This window comes from Eriocheir sinensis, chromosome 27 (genome assembly GCF_024679095.1).
Source record: "Eriocheir sinensis breed Jianghai 21 chromosome 27, ASM2467909v1, whole genome shotgun sequence".
In the NCBI taxonomy this organism is placed as follows: domain Eukaryota; kingdom Metazoa; phylum Arthropoda; class Malacostraca; order Decapoda; family Varunidae; genus Eriocheir; species Eriocheir sinensis.
The window spans coordinates 13,961,511-13,985,022 of record NC_066535.1 but is presented as its reverse complement, the minus strand read 5'-3'; the positions used below and the strand labels follow the sequence as shown (position 1 = coordinate 13,985,022).

General features: G+C 36.6%; 1 protein-coding gene across 6 annotated transcripts; it reads right to left on the bottom strand.

Annotated features, from left to right (window-relative positions):
* Positions 1 to 3,904: 3,904 nt before the first annotated feature.
* On the bottom strand, positions 3,905 to 22,979 carry LOC127004155 (ras-related protein Rab-9A-like). Of its 6 annotated transcripts, none has more exons than XR_007757666.1 (8): positions 17,794 to 18,011; positions 17,345 to 17,398; positions 16,507 to 16,656; positions 15,435 to 15,626; positions 15,087 to 15,245; positions 14,643 to 14,728; positions 14,369 to 14,498; positions 3,905 to 9,314 (listed from the first exon to the last, which is right to left on the bottom strand). XR_007757666.1 is itself a non-coding variant. In XM_050871611.1 (7 exons), the coding sequence occupies exons 2-6, from the start codon at positions 17,396 to 17,398 to the stop codon at positions 14,651 to 14,653; spliced, it is 633 nt and encodes a 210-aa protein (XP_050727568.1). In that variant the 5' UTR covers positions 22,811 to 22,979; the 3' UTR covers positions 9,524 to 14,498; positions 14,643 to 14,650. The 6 variants fall into 6 exon arrangements, 4 of the variants coding, with proteins under 4 accessions (XP_050727568.1, XP_050727569.1, XP_050727570.1 ...); XR_007757665.1 differs by lacking the exon at positions 3,905 to 9,314 and adding an exon at positions 9,523 to 11,953; XM_050871611.1 differs by lacking the exons at positions 3,905 to 9,314; positions 17,794 to 18,011 and adding an exon at positions 22,811 to 22,979 and having other exon boundaries at positions 9,524 to 14,498.
* Positions 22,980 to 23,512: the final 533 nt, after the last annotated feature.

The following is a 23,512-nucleotide window of genomic DNA, read 5'->3' as shown; positions in this document are numbered from 1 at the left end:
AGAATTCACTATAGCATGGAGCAGCTTCAAGCTAGATTGCCTGTCTCCCATCTTGGGAGCCCAGGTTCAAATCCAGTGCAGAATGATGGGAAAATTATCTGTTCTCACAAAAAGATAAATTTCTCAAGCCCTTCAAGAAGTAGAAATATCCCCCATGACACTGGTGACAGTGGTGGGATCAATTTTTGTATTGTATTGGTGACTGAAAGCTGGAAACAAGCAGGGTTCCTTATTCCTGAATAAGTTACAATAATATATATGATGAGATGAAACTGACTACATATAGTAGTGTCTCTCAGGACTCAGTTCTTGATCAGATTCTGTTAATGATTTGCATCTATGACATCAAAGTTGGGCTTAATAATTTGATTACTAAATTTGAAGATGACACAAAAAGATTGGAAACTCCATCCTCTCGGATCAAGACAGAAAAACACTTCAACAAGATTTATTTAAAATTTCAGATTGGTCTGATAAATATGAAATGCCCTTTAATATACATGAATGTTGAATTCTTCAAGTTGAGACAAAAATTGGAGGGATTTTCATTAATGAAATGTATAGTATGAAACTCAAAAGCATACAGTGTGTTAATTAAGGACCTGAGGTCAAAATCGCATCAAACCTCAAATTCTCTTAACAATGCATTGACACAGCAAATAAAGCAAATAGTGTTGGGCTTCATAAATTCTGTGTGGTGTGAACATAAATGTAAATCTACATAAATCAAAGTCAGTGAAGTGTGCTGCACAATAATGTATGTTTTTGTGTAGACATCCTTTGAATTTTAAGTGGGAACCAACCTGTCATTGCTGGTTAAATTCCAAAAGATGATGAGCATGGGATGAAGCAGATACCAAATAAGTCTTATTTGGGGTGCTAAACTTACCAGTGGAGCAAAAGATAAAATTTTGGACCACCTTAATTGCTTCCTGCAAATTTTATTGGGATGAAATACAGATCTTCAAACTCAGTAACAGATTTCTGAACAGACTTAGCTCATCACTGCCACCTACCTTCCCACATATAATCCTCCAATTAAGCTTAGTTTATTATTCTTTTAAGCTGTATTTTTGTGTAGTGCATTTCCTGATCTTTTTGTGTTTTTATAAAATATTGTTCAGTACCTCACAGCACTTTCAGTAGCAAAAGCTATAAATCTATTCAAGCTGTAAACCACTTTTTATAGAGTTATATTTTAGATCTCAATCCAAATAATTTACACTCTGTCACTCTGAGTCAACACCAAGTGGCTATTCAGGTTGATGGTGTTATTTCCTGTACAAAAAAAAAAAAAAAAAAAAAAGTTGCAATCAAACCATATTTGAATAACTATCATTTATTTTAGTACATTATAATTAAATATATTACATGGTTCATTAAAATTTTCCATTGTTTATTAAATCACATTTCATTATAAAACGCAAAAACATTTCTTATTGCTAAACAAGACTAGATAATCAGTGATACTGAAATATATTTGTTCTTATCAGAACTCCAACTCTATATGGCCACTTTAACCTGTCACACTGGCAACAATATCCCTTTGTTATTATTCAAAACAAACAGAGCAAGCAGTAATTAGAAGCAAGCTACTCTGCAGCATTTCCTGAATGTATACTTCCCTTAAAAAAAATATCCATATTCTTGCAAAAGTCTGAACATTATGCTTCATAACTAAAAATCAAACTGAACCATTTTTTGCATATACATATTAGGAAAGTTTTACGGCTCATTATATATATATATATTATATATATATATATATATATATATATATATATATATGTATATATATATATATATATATATATATATATATATATTGCATCCAGTAAGTAATAAGTACTATAAAACAATTGTCTGATGCAAATTCATTAGATGCATATATATAAACCAATAGGGATAATTATACCAGGTGAAAACATATTGTACCAAACCCCTATTTTGACCCTTTTTTCACTCTTTATGAAAGGTTTTGGCATTAACTCATCATAATCATACATAGCAATATAAACCAGCACCCTCTTCCAACCACTCGAGGCGAGGCATGAACCATCATATAACACACACTAGATGGAGATTTTGGCCACTGAAAATGGCAAGAGGCGGCTATGCATGACAATACATATGTATGGCAAGGACTGAGCTACGAGACAGGGGAGATGGTGAGTGTGGACAAAAATGACATCACACACTCAGCCAAGGTGGCAGCTGATTTGAATTGTCTGAGAATTTTTTCCTTAAATTCAAAAGATTCTCATAAAATACAAATGGGAATAGAAGTCCAATAGTGTCATAAGATGCAAATTAGATTAGATGTAAATATATATATATATATATATATATATATATATATATATATATATATATATATATATATATATATATATATATATATATATATATATATATATATATATATATATATATATATATATATATATATATATATAATATATATATATATATATAATACAGAACCAATGAACCTGCCCAAATTTCCAGTCAGCATCCAAATAAGATATGCAGCTTTAAACAATGAAGATAATTTCAAATTCAAAAATTAATGAATTTCTGAAGAAAAAAATAACTGTCTTCAGAAAGTAAACTACTAGTGCAGAAAAAACAAACATAAAAGTACAATCAAATGGAAAGGAAACAAAATCAATAGAATTTATAGAAAAATATTTAAATAAGAAAACCCAGGATGATGCAAGAAAGTGTCGAAAACTGGCAAGCATTAATTTCAGGTACTTATGCAAAAAAAGTTGAAAACACTTCCTTTGGGCAAAAAACAAATGTATCCTATCAAATAAAACAAATTGTGAAGTGATGTAAAGCAGGGTCAAACTAATCAGTCATTAAAAAGTTCTACAGTGAAGTATATAATCCAGACATTCAGCCAGTGAAGTAAGAGGGGTTTCCCACATTCACGGTGTACTTGACGAACTCTCCCAACTTTAAAATCGTCATGCTTCTTGATAAATTGGCCACAATATCTGTGCATCACCATGTTCTTACTGGTGACCTACAAAATGCTGTGAAGCACTTAAGATAAATCTACAACTTAATGACAAAATGCTAAGATTTATATTTCAAATTTCAATGGCCAAAATCCTTCTATAAATACTTACCTACAAAGACTTTCAAAGGCCTTCTAACTTGTAAAAATTGCTACAAGTTGTCACGATATTCTATAAAAGATGTTCCTGGCATTCTCCAGCCATGTATAATAAGCTGAGGCTATTTACTGTGGTGTAGTAATGTAATGGTTAGCATGCATAGAGCCCAGCTCACTTAGCTATTTATTTTTATTTTCAGACTGGTCGTTAAATATCTGAGGAAACTTGGTGAAGGTAAAAATGTGACTGAAATAACACGGGAGTCACAGTTTACAACTTTACAACTATCTAGTGTACTCAAATAGTTTTTCCAGCTGCACAACTGATTTTGAAGCTTACTAAATATAATGCTGGATGAGCTACATAGCACTTATTGTGGTGAATCAGGATCAACATCGTGTATATGGGATAGTCCCAATAAAGTATGTATCACAGAAATCCTGGCATCAACGATACAAAATTAATAAATCAAAGCACTGAAAAATGAGTAAAGAGGAAATTTGCTGTTTAAAAAGTATGGAAGGTTTTCACAAATGTTTTGAGATTAGAAAAATTCCAAAGTCTGGAGAAACACAGCCATAATCCTAATACATAAAAAAATAAAAAGCATTTGAAAAATTATTGTTCTGTCAGTTATCTACAAATTATTCACAAAAATAATCACAATCAGAATTTCAGACACATTAGACTCTAACCAGTCAAAGAAGCAAGCTGGTCTCTGAAGTGCATTCTCAACCATGGATCACATCCAGAGAGTAAACCACGTAAAAGAGAGAGAAAAAAAAAAAAAAAAACTGCAAGAAACCTCTTTGTTTGGCATTTACTGACTAAGAGAAGGCGGTTGACTCAGTGAAAACTGTAGTGGTACTGAATGCAATGCAACAACAGGGTGTTGGCAAAATCTATTGTAAAATTATTGAAGACGTATACAGATATGAAACCGCAACTATTTAACTTCACAGATGCCAGAAAAACTTCAGTAAAAAGTGTCAGACAGGGCAAAACTGTATCATCTATATGCTGTTTATGGTGTTCTTAGAAGAAACACTCAAATTGCTTAACTGGAGTGTAAAGAAATAAAAGTTGGTAAACAAAAGTACTTTTAAATTTGCAGATGATGTTGTCTTTAAAGTCTAGTGGTGAACTGCAGCTGATACAAGAATTAAACGGGGAAAGTCTACAAGTAAAACTTACGAGGAATAAGAGAAACTAAAGCTATGTTTGACCACTTCACTTCGCTTCGGCCACCGGTGTTCATACATGGGCTTAGTAAGACTCATCTTAAAGTGCGGCTGTAAGGTGCCATGTGAGGAATAATCCGGGAGTACAGCGTTGCCACGTTTTTAACCCCACGTTGGTTGCCTCTCTCTCTCTCTCTCTCTCTCTCTCTCTCTCTCTCTCTCTCTCTCGTGGTGTTATCGCCACGAGGATTTGAATGTAGTTTTTTCTTACTTATATCACCTTATTTTAACGTACATTCCTTCACGATATAATCTAAATATAATTGTGAAACTACATACACATCCCAAAACAAAAGGGAAACTCAATAAGTATAGCATTTTTTTTTTTTTAGCAAAACTAAAATATGTATGCCACGTTTCTTTATATGCTTATAAATATCTTATCCATAATAAGTTAACTGTTCTTTCATACGTTATGATAGTACTAAGATTAAGGGGCGCGATTATGAGGTACTTCACGATGAATATATTTAAAATCAGCCATGCTCAGCATGGCTGGGAAAGCCTAAATTGCCAGGTGGTGAGGTTTGTTTTCATAAAATTAAAACCCCTCCCCCTGGAGAGGCTGTTGCGTCATACCCGGACATATGTGGCAACATATGCGGTATCATTCAATGCTTGTATTTACGTAAAAATTGCATTAGAATATTTTTTCTCCATAAATTTTGTCATCTGTCATCCTCTCTTCTCTGTGCGGCGAGGCAGGGGGGGGAAGAGAGGTGCCACCACGCCAGTGCCAAGCGAGACAGACAGGGAGAGTGTGTCGTATTTTTTCTCCATTCCAGCCAAAAAAACGTCCTTACAAATGATGTACAAGCGCAAGGCAACCAGAAAAAGTCATTAACATCAAGAGGGCTTATGGAGCAGCCAAGACTCGGAAAACAAGCAAGAGAGTAGAATAGAAGTGAGGTATTTAGAGGTAGAAGCGAGCAGGAGTGTCGCGGGACCAAATGCCTTATCATTCTCCAGTAAGTCAACAAGGTATACACAATAATATGTGAAAATTTCATTCCAATCAAATAAATACAAATGGCAAGACATGGATGTAATGGAAAAAATCTTTAGAAGCCAATATCTCAAAAAAGTAGATTTTTACACTTCAAAAAATTTCACAAAATCGGTAAAAAGTCTGACCAACTTTTGTTAGGTGTCATTTAAAACCACAACTAAAGGACAATTTTTGCTATTAACAAAATTTCAAAAAATGTCAAAAGAAAACAGGGTACAGAGTGGAGAAAAGTATGTGACATTTTTTTTTTCAAAGACATAACAAAAACTCCACTATTTTATCAGTAGAAAATGTAGATAGGTAAACAAATTTTCTATGGTATTTTTTTCAAAACGATTAACTGAAAAATAAAGTCTGTGAAAAAAAAAAAAAAAATCTTTGTTTGAGTCTCTTCTAAACTTCACCCAAATTTAATGAAATTCACAGAATATCATACTTTTACACCTACAAACAACATACTAAAATTTCAAAGCTACTGGACATAGGCTATCATATGCACAGGAGGACCCCCCATAGTAGCGCCCCTTAAATGTGTATGCATATTTGCTGATCATATTTGCCATGGTTTTACTTATATTAGAACATATCTACATTGCGGGCTAGGAGACACGCGGCAATGCTGTACAAGGGGATCCCCTACGCTGAACCCCCCCACAACCGCACGTTTAGCCGAGCCAGACTATAGTGTTACATGTTCTATATGGTCACTAGTGTCCACGACTCCAAGTTGGAGCAAACAATAGGCCATAGTGACAAGTGGCAAACCACCAAACATGACCCAGGTAGATGTGTGGCCCTTGCTCCCAAAGCCAGCCAACCAGCACAGGATAACGGAAACGACAAGACCTATAGGTTCCACAACGAACAACAAAGGCACCTTGGGGTGAAGTGACATCAGGCTGGATGCCAGCCATCACAAGTAGGTTTATTTTGTAACCAAAATCACCCAGTAAGAATGATATTTTTGTGATAAAAAAGTACTGGTGGCTGCATGGTTATGAGAAGAGCATGCTCATGTACATTCCATGTTGTTTTGCTAGTCTTATATTTGGTCCATATTTTGCCTTTTCTCAGCCATTCATAGCTTCAAGTTAGCCAAAGTGAACAGGTTAGCAAGCATACTCAAATTAACCATAGTTATCCAGAAGGAAGCTCTGGATACAGTTAATGAATATGTATACCTAGAACAACTGATACAAACAAATCCCTCACTCAAGCCAGAAAAAAAACATGTATAAAACTGGTCTGGAGTGCTTTTGAAAAACAAGGTAACATACTGAGACTCTACTGTTGAGCTTAAAGTGAAGGGTTTTCAATTAGTGTGTCCTCGTCACAACATATGCTCATGGATTAGAGACATGGACTTTGACCAAGGCTCTGGAAAGGAAACTGAAAAGTGCACAAAGAATACGAACACTGAAGTAAATGACGTTATTCATAAAGGCAATAAAAATCAAGAAATGACAATGGTCAGAACACATGTAGTAGAGAGGACAACAGATGAACAAAAAGAGAAATAGACTGGGAAACAACTGCTGGAAAAAAAAAAAAAAAATGATGCTGTGATGAAACCGAAAAGTGCCATGTGGAATGTTTACATCAAAACTGGTAACTAGAGGCAAGACAGAAATTAAATGAAATGTTTGGAAGAGGCCTATGTCCTGCTGCATAATGATATAGGCTCCAACTCTGAATCTCTATGAGTTAAAAACAATTTTGTTTCTCTTGATAAGAAGTCATATTTGTGGCTAACAGTACTTAATTTTTCAATATTTTTCATACCAATTCACCCTATTGGTTACATAATGACCACACATTCTCACATGAAATGAAATGGCAAACCATATGACAAAGCAAACAAAACAGCCATTCAATATCATAGTACTGAAAAATATAAATAACTCTATCATATAATAATCTCTTGGTACATTTCAGATCCCGCTTTATGACAAACAAGCTTAAGTGTCGCTACTTACTGGCATGTAATTAGAAACTCTACAGTGAATATTACATTATAATTCCTGTTTAGGCATACTCATCACTAGGATATTGTTATCACTAATTCAGCCCTACATATCATCACAGTTTATATCAGCAGAAGTATGGCAATGAATAATGGTCACTTCTTCAATACTTAAGCAACTAACCTGAGGATGTGGGGATGTTGCTTATCTTTGAAAAATATGAATGATTCATGAATAATGAGGAAATTTGCAATTGTCACCCTCTATAAGTGTTTTCCTTATTCTTATTGTACTTCTTGACTTGAGTTAGTTTTTTTTATAATCATGAAAATCATTATTATTATAATTATTTAAATTGAATCAATTATCTTACTCCAAAAAATTTCTGAATTGAATTCTTTACACTGTGTTTAGAAAGAATTTTTTGACCAAATTACCTGGATTGACTTTCACATGGATACTACTTTTCAAAGGGGATAAATTTATTCCAAGATTGAACATCCAAGGTCAACTTTTATGCAAGTATATACGACAGCCTTTTCCGAATCAGATGATAGCATTATCCAAATTGGACATTTGAGGTAGGAAAAATTGCTCTTTGGTAAAATACAAAACACTCAAACATGTCACTTCAAATTTTTGATAAGAAAAACATTGGTTACTTGTTACATACCTTTCAAACTACAGTAAAGGAACTTAAACCCATTTTTTTCATATACTCTAAAAGTATTTTCTGATTCCATTTTCTCTTTTTTTTTTGCAAAATATTTCATGTGACTATTTCACGCTAACTTTTCTATCCCACTCTATTACAAATTGATGAAAAATAGCATTGTGATTCAGCTGTATTTTCAGTCATTAATGAGAACCTACATATCTCTCATTATGAAGCACAACACTAAAGGAGTTTGATGAATTTGAATATTTCTATATTAAATAAGATAAAATAAGATATTCAGATGCATGATACACCTAGCTAAAGTTATTGCCACAACTGTATTCTTCACTACAGACATTGGTATTTCATCAGCCATATTTGCATTCACTGAACTGTAGCCTCCACAGGGGCGACAACCCTAACAACAACTGCCAACTAACTTAGCGGCACTGAGTTAATAATGCAACACTCAAGAGGTTGGCAGAAGACTGCCTGGGTAACAGTAAACAAAAGCCCTTGGCATCATTATCCTCTTTAGTTTGTAACAACAATAATAGTAATAATAATAATAATAATAATAATAATAATAATAATAATAATAATAATAATAATAATAATAATAATAATAATAATGATAATAACAATATCACGTAGAACTATCAATTTACAAATATCTGCAATCTTGAGTCATCACTTATCTGTGTAGACACATATCTCAAGATATACATCTTTCACAAATGTATTTGAGAATTTACATTTATCATTTAGTCTCCATAGGATATGTGACTGAGGTTAGAAGCACTTAATAATCATAATTATTGGTAACAGCATTAATGCCATTTTCCTTGACAGCAATGTTGGGTAAATTTCTGGACATAACCTATTTGTGGAATCAAAGCTTTCGTGCTCAGGGAATTCATGTTTGCTGATGGCAAACTGTAACTCACCCACAGCCTTGATCTTGAGTTGGGTTCGTCATCGCCAGCAAGTACCCTCCAGACCCGAGTGAGCTCCTTAAAGTCTCCATATCTGTACTCTTCTAGTTTTTCCTTAAAGATGTGCACACTCTTCGCCAATACCACTTCCTCACTTAGTCTATGCCAAACCTCTATGCTTAATTGCAGAAAGCTATATTTTTTATGTCTCTCAAACATCTTCCCTTTCTCAATTTTTTACTGTGTCCTCGTGTGTTGCTGGTGTTTCTTACTTCTCTTAGTAGCAACTCCTCATTATCTACTTCCATTTTGTTCCACAACATGTAAATTAGTATTAGGTCTCCCCTTTCTCTTCTTTGTTCCAATGTTGGCAGGTCCAACACTGGAACAGAGAAGAAAAAGGGGAGACTTAATACTAATTTACAAGTGAGTGTGTGTGTGTGTGTGTGTGTGTGTGTGTGTGTGTATATATATATATATATATATATATATATATATATATATATATATATATATATATATATATATATATATATATATATATATATATATATATATATATATATATATATATATATATATATATATATATATATATATATATATATATACAGTCATACCTCGGTTTACGAGTTTAACTAAATTCTGGAATTTTGCTTGCAAATCAAAACACTCATAAACCAAAATGAATTTCCCCATTGAAATTGATGTCAATCTCATTAATGTGTCCCATATCCCCAAAAACATAAACAAAAATCATTGTACATGTTATTTTTTACAGAATGAAATTAATTTCACAAACAACTGGCAATGATAATTAATATTTATATAGTATAGTATAATAATATAGCATAATATATAAATAATATAGTGTTGAAAACACAAAAATCGCACACTTGAGCAAAAACGTACGCGGACACGAGCGCGTGGCGCTACCTCTGCGAGTATGGAAAGTGGACTAAGGCAGTGTCACACTGGGCGTTTTCCTCCAACTGTTGGAGCAATGAGCAACCGCGGTTGCCTGTATGGCCAACCGGGAGCGAGTTGTTGGTTTGGGTAGACACTCCTGTCCTCCCATCTTTGAAGCCATGATCGTACCCACAACAGCTTCTTCCTTCCAATTAACTGTAGCAACAAGTCCATAATTTGAGTGACAGCAGCGCTCATAAACCAAGGCATTTTTTTTTGCTCATGAATCAAAACACTTGTAAGCTAAGGCACTCGTAAATCGAGGTTTGACTGTACACACACACACGCACACACACACACACACACACACAAACCTGCTCACACATTAGACTAGTTTTATAACTCAGTTGAGAAAAATCGTGCACTAATTTCTAGCATTGATTTCAAAAGTCGACATTACAGCTGAAACAGGAATGCAATACTGCACAGTGATATTTGCTTCATGAACTACCATTCACATAACCAGTAGAGTAAGCAAAGTCATAGAAATAACTGAGCTTGAACTATGAAGGCAACTTATACAACTTCAAATACAAGTGTATATATGCAGTCGTCCCTCAAATAGTACGGTTTCCAATAGTTCGGTTTCGGTTTTATACGGATTGTCATGGAAGATCTTTTAGGATTTTTAAATTTTCTGCTCATTGGGATATTTAAAAATCCTTACAAATCTTCTAAGAAAATCAACATAAAACCAAACTCGAACTATTGGAAACCGTACTATTTGAGGGACGACTGTATTAGAGATGCGGCGGTACCATGATGTTGGCCCATACTGATACTCCGATACTAACAAATGGCCGATATTTTGCCAGTACTGATACCTTTTTATTTAAACTACATTTCTGTAAGATTTTAAAGTATAAAATCACTTGTATTTTAAAATTAGAAATAAGTGACTTGGGAATACAATTTGATGGTCTTGAAAGTGTAGTAACAAAGAAAAAGGAAAGTCATGGAGTTGAAATTATAACAGTATAATATATAGTTGTGTGAAAGTTTATCCAATAATCACCCTACATCTTGGTCTTGAATCACATAATAAATAAGACAGAAAAGTATCGGAGTATCGGCAATACTTTCACCTTGCCAAAACTGATACTACAAATAAAGGCTGATGCTGCCGATACCAATACAATACTATTGGCACATCTCTAATATATATATATATATATATATATATATATATATATATATATATATATATATATATATATATATATATATATATATATATATATAAAAACACTATTATTTTGCCCCCCCAAAATAAGATCAACATTCACTGCAAGAATACAGCATATTCACTTTACATTGGCACACAAAGCTGTTCATATTGTTGTCAAAAGAGACCAAAGAATAACCTGAAGAATTGAGTTCTTCACTCCCTGCATGAACATCGACAACAGTAAATCATGCAACTCAAGAGGACAATTATAAGAGCATTTTTTCTATGCACGTAAATACCTGCACTTGAGGGAGTGTCGACTACTCTACTCCTGGTGGTAACAACAGAAGTCATTCCATGGCTTGGCTAATTTATGCAACAATCCTTCTGTAATCAAGTGTCATTCCTGTACTTTCTAAAAAATATGTAAATCCCTTTGATAATGACACCCATTATACAGAAATCAAGGGATCATTATACTTGAAGATGGCACTGTGCCTATCTTTCAGAAGGGTTTTCTTTGTCTCATGAAAGGGTGCCTATAATATAAAATAATGGATTAAATTTTTCATATCACTCTCCATCTCTCTGCATTTAATATTCTATTAATGAATACTGTGACTGTGAGGGGAAAGAAATGATGAAAATTTTTTGAAACTAAAATATTATATACATTTTGGTCCATAAAAAAGAAAATGTTTTAAAAAGAGAAATAATAATAAAAAAATAAAAAAATAATAATTGTTTGAAATAAAGAATGTCCTTCTCAATGTAACCACAAAGGACACCCAAGAAAGTGCTCCAAAAACCACAAATTGCTGCGAAGGGTTCCACAATCCCTCAAGTCGGTGTACAAGTGTGCTCACCCAACCATGTCGAAGTTTCTGAAGAAAATCAAAGAAAATCACTTGGGACATTGCTGACCAGTGTCTATTGCACCAGAGAACTCTGGTTCATCAGTGCGACACACCCGCCAACAAGTACACCAAACTCATGCAGCAACTAGCCACTTAAGTTAAGAGGTATTGAGGTGAACTGGATAAGTCCTCTATCTGCGAGCAATAGCTAACATGAAAAGGACATGGATGTGTTTTCTGTATTTTGTATGCACTGGTATATGTTCTTTTCCAATAAAGAGATTTTAAATTGGCACAGTCCAGCATGCCATTTAATGCTTATAAGGCTCCAGATGCATAGTCTTTGTCAGCATTTTTCTTCTTCCCCTCTTTCATCCTTCTTCTCACTCATAATACGTCTCCTCTTCCTGGCACTAGTTGGTGTGTGTTCTGGCTGCTCAGTGGTGTGAGACATGGTGTCATCACTTTCCTTTTGGCTTCTTCACTTTGATTTTCTTACGTACTCGCTTCTCTGACGAACAGTTCTGCACAAGCCCATAATTGTGATAAGCAATCTTGGGTAGTATACAGACAGTAAATAAAGGAAAGACAATGCCCATTTGCCAGCATACCTGCTTCCAAGTAAGGTCATTAGACCACTGAGCTTTCATCTCACATTACCACTTGACACACATACTGCCAACCTAGAACAAGGTGCCAGGAACACCCAGGCAATAATGGTTTCATTCCATCACAGAGAAAAATCATAGTAATATCAAATGTATAGTGGAGTTGACTATAGCTGCCATATTTTTATCTATTTTGCTAATAAAAATATATTTTTAAAGCAGATTTTAGCATGAAACTTGACTGTTTCAATCACCACATACCAATATTTGAAACACTGACCTCATTTTCAGAAAACACTGTACATTTCAGTGCAATGCTCCCTTGATGAGGAAGCTAACATGTTAACTTCTTCATAAGGCCTATTAATGGAATCTAACTACACAGCCAGAAATTGCCACAGCAGTCAGATTTCCTGATTGAATGATCTTGCAATGCTATTACATAGGAACCATTCTGTTGATTACTAGGGTTCACAAGTTAAGCCTGTCAAATGATAAGAGGTAGTAATTTTGAACTATGATAATATAATTAATAACCCATGTTCATTCAACTCTGAGCCAAAGACTTTTCATGTGGAAGGCTCATAATTTCATTACTGACATTTCTGTAATGATGTTCTTGTTTTCTCTTTATTAGACAACAAAATATTGCTCATGTGTGTATCCAGATTTTTGTGGTAATTAATGGCTTAATCATGGATGTTTAGATGCCGAAGGGTAGTCTTTCATCTAATATTTTTAACAACCAAGTGCTAACTGTATTCCAAATATGCTTATTGCAGCAAAATAAGAATATGAATTAATGAGGAGACAATAAATATCATGGATGTTGTCCTACCGCCTGGCACCAGTCAAGACACTGAAGTCTGACATTCTGATCTTTTGAGGTGCTGCAGATTTAATACAAAGAGGTCATGATGCCATGGTGTTAAAGACTTGTTGTTCAGGCTGGATTATGAGGCTCTGAGTGTCTACCTGTGGTACTGTTCACCAAATTCCCATCATTAATAATATATCTAATTACCTGCTATCTCTGACTACTTTAATAATTATCAAGTAAAAAAATATATGCTACTGAAATAGAGAGCAGTAAAATGATCAGGGGATTCTATGGTGATACTGGTGATTGTCAAGAGATGTCATTGTATAAATTAAGTGGAAGATGCAAACAATATCCAATTAAAAAAATTATATGAAGAATAAGAAATAATATCAAGATGCCTTAGCATGAGACAGAACCAGACAAGATTTCAGACAATCTTTCATGATGAAATATTTTAGTTTGCAATCAAGCCTTTCACTATAAATCTTCTACAGTGCTGGTTAACAGAATTATTGCTACCAGAAAGCAAGAATTCACCACTGTTTTCAAGTAGAGCATTGTTCCACACTTGAGCGCAAGGTTACCGCATTTAAACTAGCGGACGGAGTGATCCATACTTAATATTGATATATGCACTAATTTAACAGCGCATTTTTTTGCATAAATGACACAATAAGCATAAAACAAACATCACTGTGCAATGTTCAATTTGGAATGAACACTGCTGCTGCAAGTTTCAAAGTACATCAGTAGTTTCTCTTATGGTCACTTCACTGTCAGTGAAAATATATTTGTATTCATCACACTAATCTTTTGTAAACTGCTGCTGTTCTTAAGCTGCTAAGCTTTGAAGACTCAATGTATCAATACACCATAAATCTAGATCAGATGAAAATATGACCATAAATAATAAATTTAAAGAATTACCAACTTACAATTATTCTCCAGAAATACCATTCAGACTAAGCTTTGAATAAAAAAATACATTGACAACAAGCTAGTTGGACCTACTGTGATGCTACTACTAGATGTGATGGAGGAAGTTCAGACTGGTTCACTCTTCTCCACTGATCACCACAAGTCAAATAGAAGCATCCCACATACCCATTTGAGCATCTTCCTTTTCTCTTCCCAACATAATCTGCAAACAAAGTAACAGCATAATGTGCCATTTTTTTTTCCTCAACACTAACTCAACTTTCATAAAACCAAGTCACAAAATGTTCACACACACACACACACACACACACAGTACCCAGAGATCGACAATAATGAGCTTGCTTACCTTTAGACCTATGAAGAACAAGAGCAGAGTCGGTGTCGAGACCCTCTACCATCCAACTGGACTGTGTCTGGCATTGGCATTCGTTCCTGTAGTTGGCAAGGAGGGTATGAACAAACTGATTATGAGTAAACTAAGTGATAAGATCCACAGTGATAAAAGAACCACACTATATGACCATGGGAAAAAAAAGAAAGCAGGAACTGCACAACAGAGAGATAGAAGTCTTATTTACGATATATAGTAATTTTTGGGAAATGCAAGAGGAAAAGAAAACATATAGAACAGGTCTTTGTATTCAAATATACAATAAAACCTTTGTTATCAGCATTAATTCTGCCAAGGTCCTTGTGGATAAATGAAAAGTTATGATATATGACTTTTGCTTGACCCATGTTGGTATACTTATAGTTATGTAAAAGAACAAATCACAAATAGAAATCCTACCTGACGGCCCTCTATATTTGCCCATCGTTTGAGGCACATCATAAAGGATGCCTCCACATTAGTAGCATCCTTTGCTGAGGTTTCAATGTAAGGAAGGTCACCATTCTCTCTACACCAGGCTTCTGCTTCCTCTCTGTCTACTTTCCTCTCTAGGTCAACCTGATGGACCCAGATGAACCCTTTAGTCACACTACATTCCATTTATACTATTTCAGTACATAGCAAGTCAGAATGTTCATGCTATATTTGACTGTTACATATTCTGTTATTATGCAAACTACAAAAGAAAAAAATTAAAGCCAGCATCACTTGGGATAAAATTGAGAAATATGATCTAGACAACTTTACCTTATTCCCAACAACTAAGAAAGGAAAGTCTGCCTTAACATCAGCATAATAGACAAATTCCTTCCTCCAAGTTTCCAAATTCTTAAAGCTGGGAGGGTCATCTATGCTGAATGTTAGCAGGCACATGTCCGAGCCTCGGTAGAAAGGAGTCCTTAGGCTTTTGAATCGTTCTTGTCCTGCTGTGTCCCAAATCTGGTGTGAATAGATTTTTATTAATTTTCTTGCCTACTGATCAGAACTTTCAAAACATTCATTACTTGATAATATTTTTCAGTGCAACAAAACATGATCTTCATAACCCAAAGAACCATGTATCTCTTGATATATCTATCTATCTTTATCTCCGATGCCTTGCTCCCTCGCGGGAACTTCCCTCCGGGGGGTGGTCATGGCAGAAGTGTCTCCATCTCTCCCTGTTCTGGCACTCTCTCTCAGCACATTCAATCCTGCTACTTCCAACTCTATTGCTCGAATACTCAATCTCTTGATATAGTAATGATATAACAGTAAGATAACTGAACTATGCATTTTATGGGTATGAAAAAGCATTTGGAATTATATTTTTCACAGATAGAAAATATCACAAGTATCTAATTTCTTTCTAGATAAATCTGTAATACATTACATGAGATTTGCATGACTCATCACTTTCACCATCTATAGACAAACAACTATGCCTCACATGTAGACATTACCAATTACATCAAAGATGGACTTGGCCAAGCCTTTGCCTCCCAAAGCATTTCCCCATTACCTTTGATAAAATATCTGATGCCTATGTTTTTGTTACTGTAAAATATATATGTTATTGTTAAGGTTCCTGACGTTTTCAGTAAGTTTTATTGGCAAAAGGGTATTTGGGTGAGTTTTTGGACATGTCCAAAACCAATTATCATTTTTACTAATAGGACCAAAGTGTCAGTTTTTTTGTTATTTCAGGATTTGCACTTTTTTCTGATACCAATGAAGTGCAAAACTCACTGCACCACTGTACATAAGTAACACCTACATGAATACAATAAAAGTGTTAAATGGAAGAAATGAAAGAGTTCAAATTTCTTAAACAACCTGCCTGTAACGTGTATGTTTCTCCTCCCAGCTCGATCTCTTTGTTGAGGAACTCCACCCCTATGGTATGGAAAGAGTGCTCATCAAAGCGGTCAGTTACAAAGCGGTTCATGAGGCATGACTTCCCCACACCACCATCTCCCAGGATCACAACCTGGTTGAAGGGTGAAAGGAGTGTTAGTTTAGGCAAGAGTTCAATTTATTTTGACAGGTATTTTTGTCTCCTTCATTATGACAAATATTTTCTACCCATAACTGATGGTAAAATCTAACATTAATATTTATAATTGCCCTCATTCATATATATATATATATATATATATATATATATATATATATATATATATATATATATATATATATATATATATATATATATATATATATATATATAGCCACACTTGGCAATGGACTGCGGGGTACTGAGGCTGCCAGGCTGGCAGTGGGGCCCTGGTGTAACAGTTGTGTGTATGTAGTGTGGTGTGGATAATAAGAGGATTTGTCTTTAGAGAGCATGCTGAACAACTCTCTGGTGTCGATGAGCCAAAAGGGAAACGGAGAGTGAGGACACGGGAAGGGTCTTTGGAGGGCTTCAGCACCCTCCTCGCTTCCCACATATACCTCACCGGGAGTAGCTTGAACCCGTTTCGGTAGGTGTCTTCCTACCTACTCCTACAACAAACTGTATTATGATCTTACTGTGTTCTGCTAAAAATAAATTTTCATCACTGACATGATGATATCATATTTCAATTATACCATACATTTAAGATGGGGGTGAGATATTTTCCTAGAACAATATACTTCCTTAGGTAACAAGGCTTCCACATAACCTGCCTCACCTTTAAGACTGTTGAGCGCCCCCGGCTGTTCTGTCTCCTGTGACTGTTGTTCATCTGCAGGGAATGAAGAAAGACCTTAAGACAGCTAGTACAATGAAAATAGCACATGGAAAATGTGTTAAAAAAAATAACAATATGCTTTAATATTAAGTACAATTGTATTCCAGAGGATTAATGATGGCAGTGATAGTTCACTGAAGTAATGGTGGCTATGTTGCAGGAGGCAAAGGAAAGCCATACAGTGGGATGTTCTGATCTTTTACTTATTATTTTGCCTCTGAGACAAAGATTTATTGCCATTATTTCTTTGTTTGTCAAGAAAGACAAAAATAAAGGGTATGGTACTATTAGGTAAGTGCTTCATTACTTCCTACTTGTATGGATATAGCACCCTTGTGTGATACTTCCATACGAGAGGGCAAGGGTTAGGAATGGGATTGTTAACTTACATCCTTCCCATCAAGGGGCAGTCTCAGAGCTTCTCCTACTTGCCCAGTATCAGACATGTATGTATGCTATTAATGATGGCAACATGGAATGTGAATTAACAATATTGTGTGTGTATTACCTAGTTGTACTTTTACAGGGCCTGGGCTTAAGCTCATGTGGTCCCGTCTCCATATCTGTATTTGTCCAGCTTTTCCTTAAAGTTGTGTGTGTGTGTGTGTGTGTGTGTAATCCACCACGGTCTGATCCCGTGTTGGACTCGTAATTGCCAGCAGGTACCCTCCCGACGTGAGCAAGTGCTCTTTATCATTGTGTGTGTGTGTGTGTGTGTGTGTGTGTGTGTGTATAAATCACCTCTTGGTTTGCTGCGGGTCTCTCTCAAGACAGCCAGCCATCCCCCTACTGAAGGAGCTCAGAGCTCAGTGACTGATCTTTGGGGAGGACTGAGACCACTCACACACAACATACCGTGACAACAAGGTCACAACTCCTCGCCTTACGTCGCATACCTACTCACTGCTAGGTGAACAGGGGCTACACGTGAAAGAAGATAAACCCAACTTACCTTCACCAGTCAGGGAATCGAACCCCGGTCCTTCTGGTTGTGAGGGCAAGGGTTAGGAATGGGATTGTTAACTTACATCCTTCCCATCAAGGGGCAGTCTCAGAGCTTCTCCTACTTGCCCAGTATCAGACATGTATGTATGCTATTAATGATGGCAGCATGGAATGTGAATGATCTAACCGCTGAGCTACTGGGCCGTGTGTGTGTATTTACCTACCTACCTACCCTGTGTGTGTGTGTGTGTGTGTAAAAACAAGTTATGCAGAATGCTTTGTCATGTAGATATCAAGCATTTAATTCAAATAGTGTTGAATATAAGCTCAGTAATTTGAATTGTGTATATTATGTTCTATTATCAAGGGATTGTAAGGATTTACCATTACTTGTGCTAACTTTTGTTGTACAGCTGAGCTGCCTTTGTGACACAACAGAGCCAGTGTGTATTGTAGCTACAGCTGTATCAGCTGATCCTCTCCTGCTCTTCTGAGACACATCTCTCCCCCTTCTCTGCTGCCCGGGCCATATCTGATACTCTATGGTGGAGTACCAGAGGGTGGCAGGGTGCAGGACGTACTACTTGCCATTTGTTTTCAAGTGAGGGAATTTGTTCCACAGTAAATCTGTTTGTGCTATATGAATCGCCAGTTTCTGTATCTCTCATCAATAGTGCTGTTTTTTATTTTTTTATTAGTTTAATAAATATGCGCATTTGGAGAGGTGGTGGCTGAGTGGTTAGTGTGCGGGCCCCCTCATTTACCGCGTTCTGGACAATGCTGGTTTGAATCCGCCCGCTACCACATGAAATTTTTTAGTCAGCTCTGAGTGGCCTAAGACTACCCACACACATGCTGTCCTGAAGACCACCCATCAACCCGGACACTAGATAAACCGTCCAAGTGAATCGAGAATGAGTTCCGGGGGGGCAGCATGAGCCCAATAATAGATAGATCAGGAGCCAGTACCAACCACCAGGTTATCACGATAAGCAGTCCAATGCCCATGGACTATAGCTGCCGTTGAAGTTAACATAGGGTGAAGGCGGATGAACTATAATGTCAATGTTGACGACAAGCTCAAGCACAAACATCCGCCTGCCGCTGCCTTCCTTTCTTGATGGCGCCACTATAAAAATTGCCTGCACCATGACGGGTTTGGACCAACCACCAAGCCCCTAAAGGAAGCCTACCGGTGCTAGAGGCTAAAAAAAAAATAATAATAATAATAATAATAATAATAAAATAAACAAATAAATAAATAAAAAATAAATAAATAAATAAACTTGCTTCTTTTTCATATGCTGAATTAATTTTAATTCCATGGTTTTATTTAAGCTGTGTGAATCTGGGAGCTGCGGCAGCATTTTCAAAAGGTAAAGGTAAAGTTGGAGGCATTTGCTAAGCTACATAAAGCATTGGACATCATCTCAGTTTCTTTGGTCCTTGAGCCTATGATGAGTTAGAACTTGTTATCCTGGGACACAGGACCAATGTAATATCTAAGTTACCACATTTCACCTTCCCAAAGATACCCCAGAAACCCCTGTATTGACCAGCCTGATAAGGAGGATGAACAGCTGAGTGAGCTGTACGATGAATGATCAGGCTGGGATCAAACCTACACCTGTGGATTCATTACTGAGCATGCTAACCACTACACTATGGAGGCATATTTCAAATGTTTTACAGATTACTAAGAACTGAAAAATCTCAAAATTAAATAACTATTTGAAATCCGTAGACATAAAATTTGATAAATTTCCAAAACGGTAAAAATAAAAAGGTCACTAAAGGACACTTTTGTATGTATTTAGAGGAAATGGCCCAAAACTATTCCTAAACATATTTGTAAGAAAACTAAATTATTTCCTGTCCTCAAACAGTAATATGTATATATTTGGAATGAGCAAACAATTACATTCAAGGAAAAAAGGCTGGATAAGATTTGTCTCAGGTCTCTCTAAGTTTTCAATACAACGAGGAAGTCAACTTTCCACAGTTTTGAGAGTAGATATAATCAGCATACATCGAAACCCCTTGGACATTTGTTAATTCTAGATGAATTAATAAAGCAAAAATCAGACCCAAATTCAGTTCTGGATTTAACCCTAACCTGGGATTGGATTTAGTGTGTAAGTGGAAGGGACTAATAATTAGCCTTTATACACACACAACTCAATCTCCCTCACCTAACCTAACCTATGGGAGGGGCTTTGACCCCCCTCAACCTACCCCTGTATGCTAAGAAGTATCACAGAGAAAGAGAAAAATATTTTCACAGAAATGAGCATTTAGTGATAGAAATTGTTATAAAGGAAGATGAATAGTGAGATAAGTTCAATCAGAAAAAAGTGTCAAACATTTGAGTGTGACAGATCCCTTAAAGGATGAATATCAAACTCAGCCCTTATACAATAAATTTGGTAAATGTGTAGTTCAGCTATCCCACCTCAAAATATCATGTATGCTTTCAAATTATGGTTAAAAGGAGAAAATACATGCCCTTTAACCATATGGAAGTGCACATAGTTAGATTCTATCCTGAACTAACCAACCTTATACAAACCTAACATAACCCTGCAAGCATCACTGGTGTGGATGAGAGTCAGGGTGGCAGTTGCGGTATGGGATGCAGCAGTTAAGACTGGTTATGTCAAGCTAGTTCCTAACCATGTGTGCCTTTACATTATGTTCCTCTATGGAATATATAGAGATTATCACCACCTACCATGCAGCTAGTGACAACAATGGCACAGCACAGTCTCACATGATTGTATTCAACATCAACAATTATACATACCAGACCTAATCAAACTAAATTTTACCTAAACTAATTAACCTAACCTTACTCCTCCCCTTCCCCCACTGCAATGTGCTAGACTGCACTCGTTTACTTTTTAACATCAATATTTTTAGGTTTCTTTATATTTCTGTAAACTATTAGTTATGGTACTGCATTCAGCAACCAAACCACAACCCATGATGTAAGTATTGGCCTCGTGCAAGATGGGTACCGTAAACTCAATATTACTAGCCCAATCCTCATACAGTCAGACCATGGGATGCCTTGGGGCAGCTAATGGGGTGAGTGATCAATATGTGCAAGGAGCAGACCGACCAGGTAAGAATGCCAGGTAAGACAAACTGTGGCCTCTTCCCTTTCCTTCCCCTTCTCTTTTCCTCTTAACCCTTTATTTATTACATTGACGATAAAGCTCAAGGTACGAGATTACTGACTGACAAGAGTTGTAAATCCCTGCCTGGAATAAAGTGCCGGAGGGGTCATCAACAGCATCAACATCAACTCTTTTTAAAATAATTGGTAAATTTTAGGAATAGCGGCTCCTAGCGGGTACGCGTTTAGGGCACGGTGTGGTGGTAATTACAACATTTCTAGCACGTTCGACGGGGCTTTGACAAGTGGACAGGCGTGTTTATGTCACAAGGGATGTATTTTTCCGTGCGGGCTCTTCCCTTTCTTCACCCTGGAGCTCGCAGTCTCATCGCCCATCGACTTAAAAGAAATTGTGAGGCCAGCATGGAAAAATACACCCCTTGTGACATAAACACACCTGTCCGCTTGCCAAAACTCCATCGTACGTGCTAGAAATGTTGTAATTACCACCACACCGTGTCCTAAACGCACACCCGCTAGGAGCCTCTATTCCTAAGATTTACCAAATAATTATGACTGGCATGTCAAAAACCTTAATAAGAGAAGAGGCATCCTTTTATGAGCACTTGCTTCCTTGCCTCTTAAGCAATCACCAGGTTAACAAGCAGACAAACCATGGCCTCTTCCCCCCCCACCCCCTCCCCAGCCTGACTCCTAGCCCTGCACACACTCCCTGCCCCTCACCTTGCTTGTCAGACTGGCCAGTTTCCACTCTCACTACGACTATTTTCAAGGTCACTGTGAAGACTAATTAGCCAGGTTGTCATGGGTGATTACTCTGTTCATAGTGCAGAGGTCGTGTACAACTATCACTAGGATCACAAGAGTCCATTAAAATCCCAGTAAGTAATTTCTATGAGGCTTCAGAAACTGGCAAAACGTTTAAGAATCTTGGCTGGATGTGATGCTGGACGTGATGCAGCCCCAGCCACCTGTCACAAGTGTTGAATAAAGTGTGTCGCAGCTATTTTCCAAGGCCACCGAGAAGAGACTAGATAGACTAATTAATCTGGTTTTCAGCGGTGCAGAAATAATGTACAGCTATATCACTCTTATTATAGACTCCCAGACACATTTACGACAGGCTTTTCAAACTGGAGAGGTAATGAAATGCAAATATGTTGGAGGATACGTGCTTCTAGAGTGTGTAATGCTCTGTCGAGCCCGTGATGCACTCCCCAGCCACCTGCCACAAGTGTAGAATAAAGTGTGCCACGGCTAAGGCGCCTCCCACACACCCCTCACCCCGCCCCGTCCTGCCCTGAGTGGCCGCGGAGCCTCACCTTGGCTGGAGTGTGTGCGGGGACTGGCAATGAGAAAGGATCAGCTGATGCGCCTCCACCACCTCCTCCCACTTTCTCCCCGCCAGGTGCCACTCCCCCGCTGGCTGGCAGCAGGTGACCACGGGTGGCAGGGTCACGCCTCGCGTCAGGTGACTCACGCGCCAGAGAAAACGGCGCCCGCCACCCGCTGCTGCACGGCGGACTCAACAAAGTTGAACAAACTGACCAGCTCAACCAAACACCCAAATACTCTTTCGGAAAGTCTTTCCCATTGCTTTCCGGGAGTAGGAGACGATATCGGATATCAACGCTTTAAAGATATTAACCCTACACTCCACTTTTATATATCACAGAAGTGACAACGTTTCATGAAAATGTCTTTTTTAGCTATTATCCTGCGAATCAAGATAAAATAATTAGTCTGACACACTGGAAAAAAAAAATATATATATATATATATATATATATATATATATATATATATATATATATATATATATATATATATATATATTAAGGAATCCAGGTAATTTTATATTCAATCTTTTCTTGATCGAGTTGTTGGATGGGCGATCACCCCGCAGAGCAGCATGTCAGCACTATCAGCCATATAGTTCCATACTGCTGTGAGTTACAGCTATCATGAAATTAGAGAAAATTTTAATTTTATCCCATATTCTGTTATCTAGCTACCATATTAAA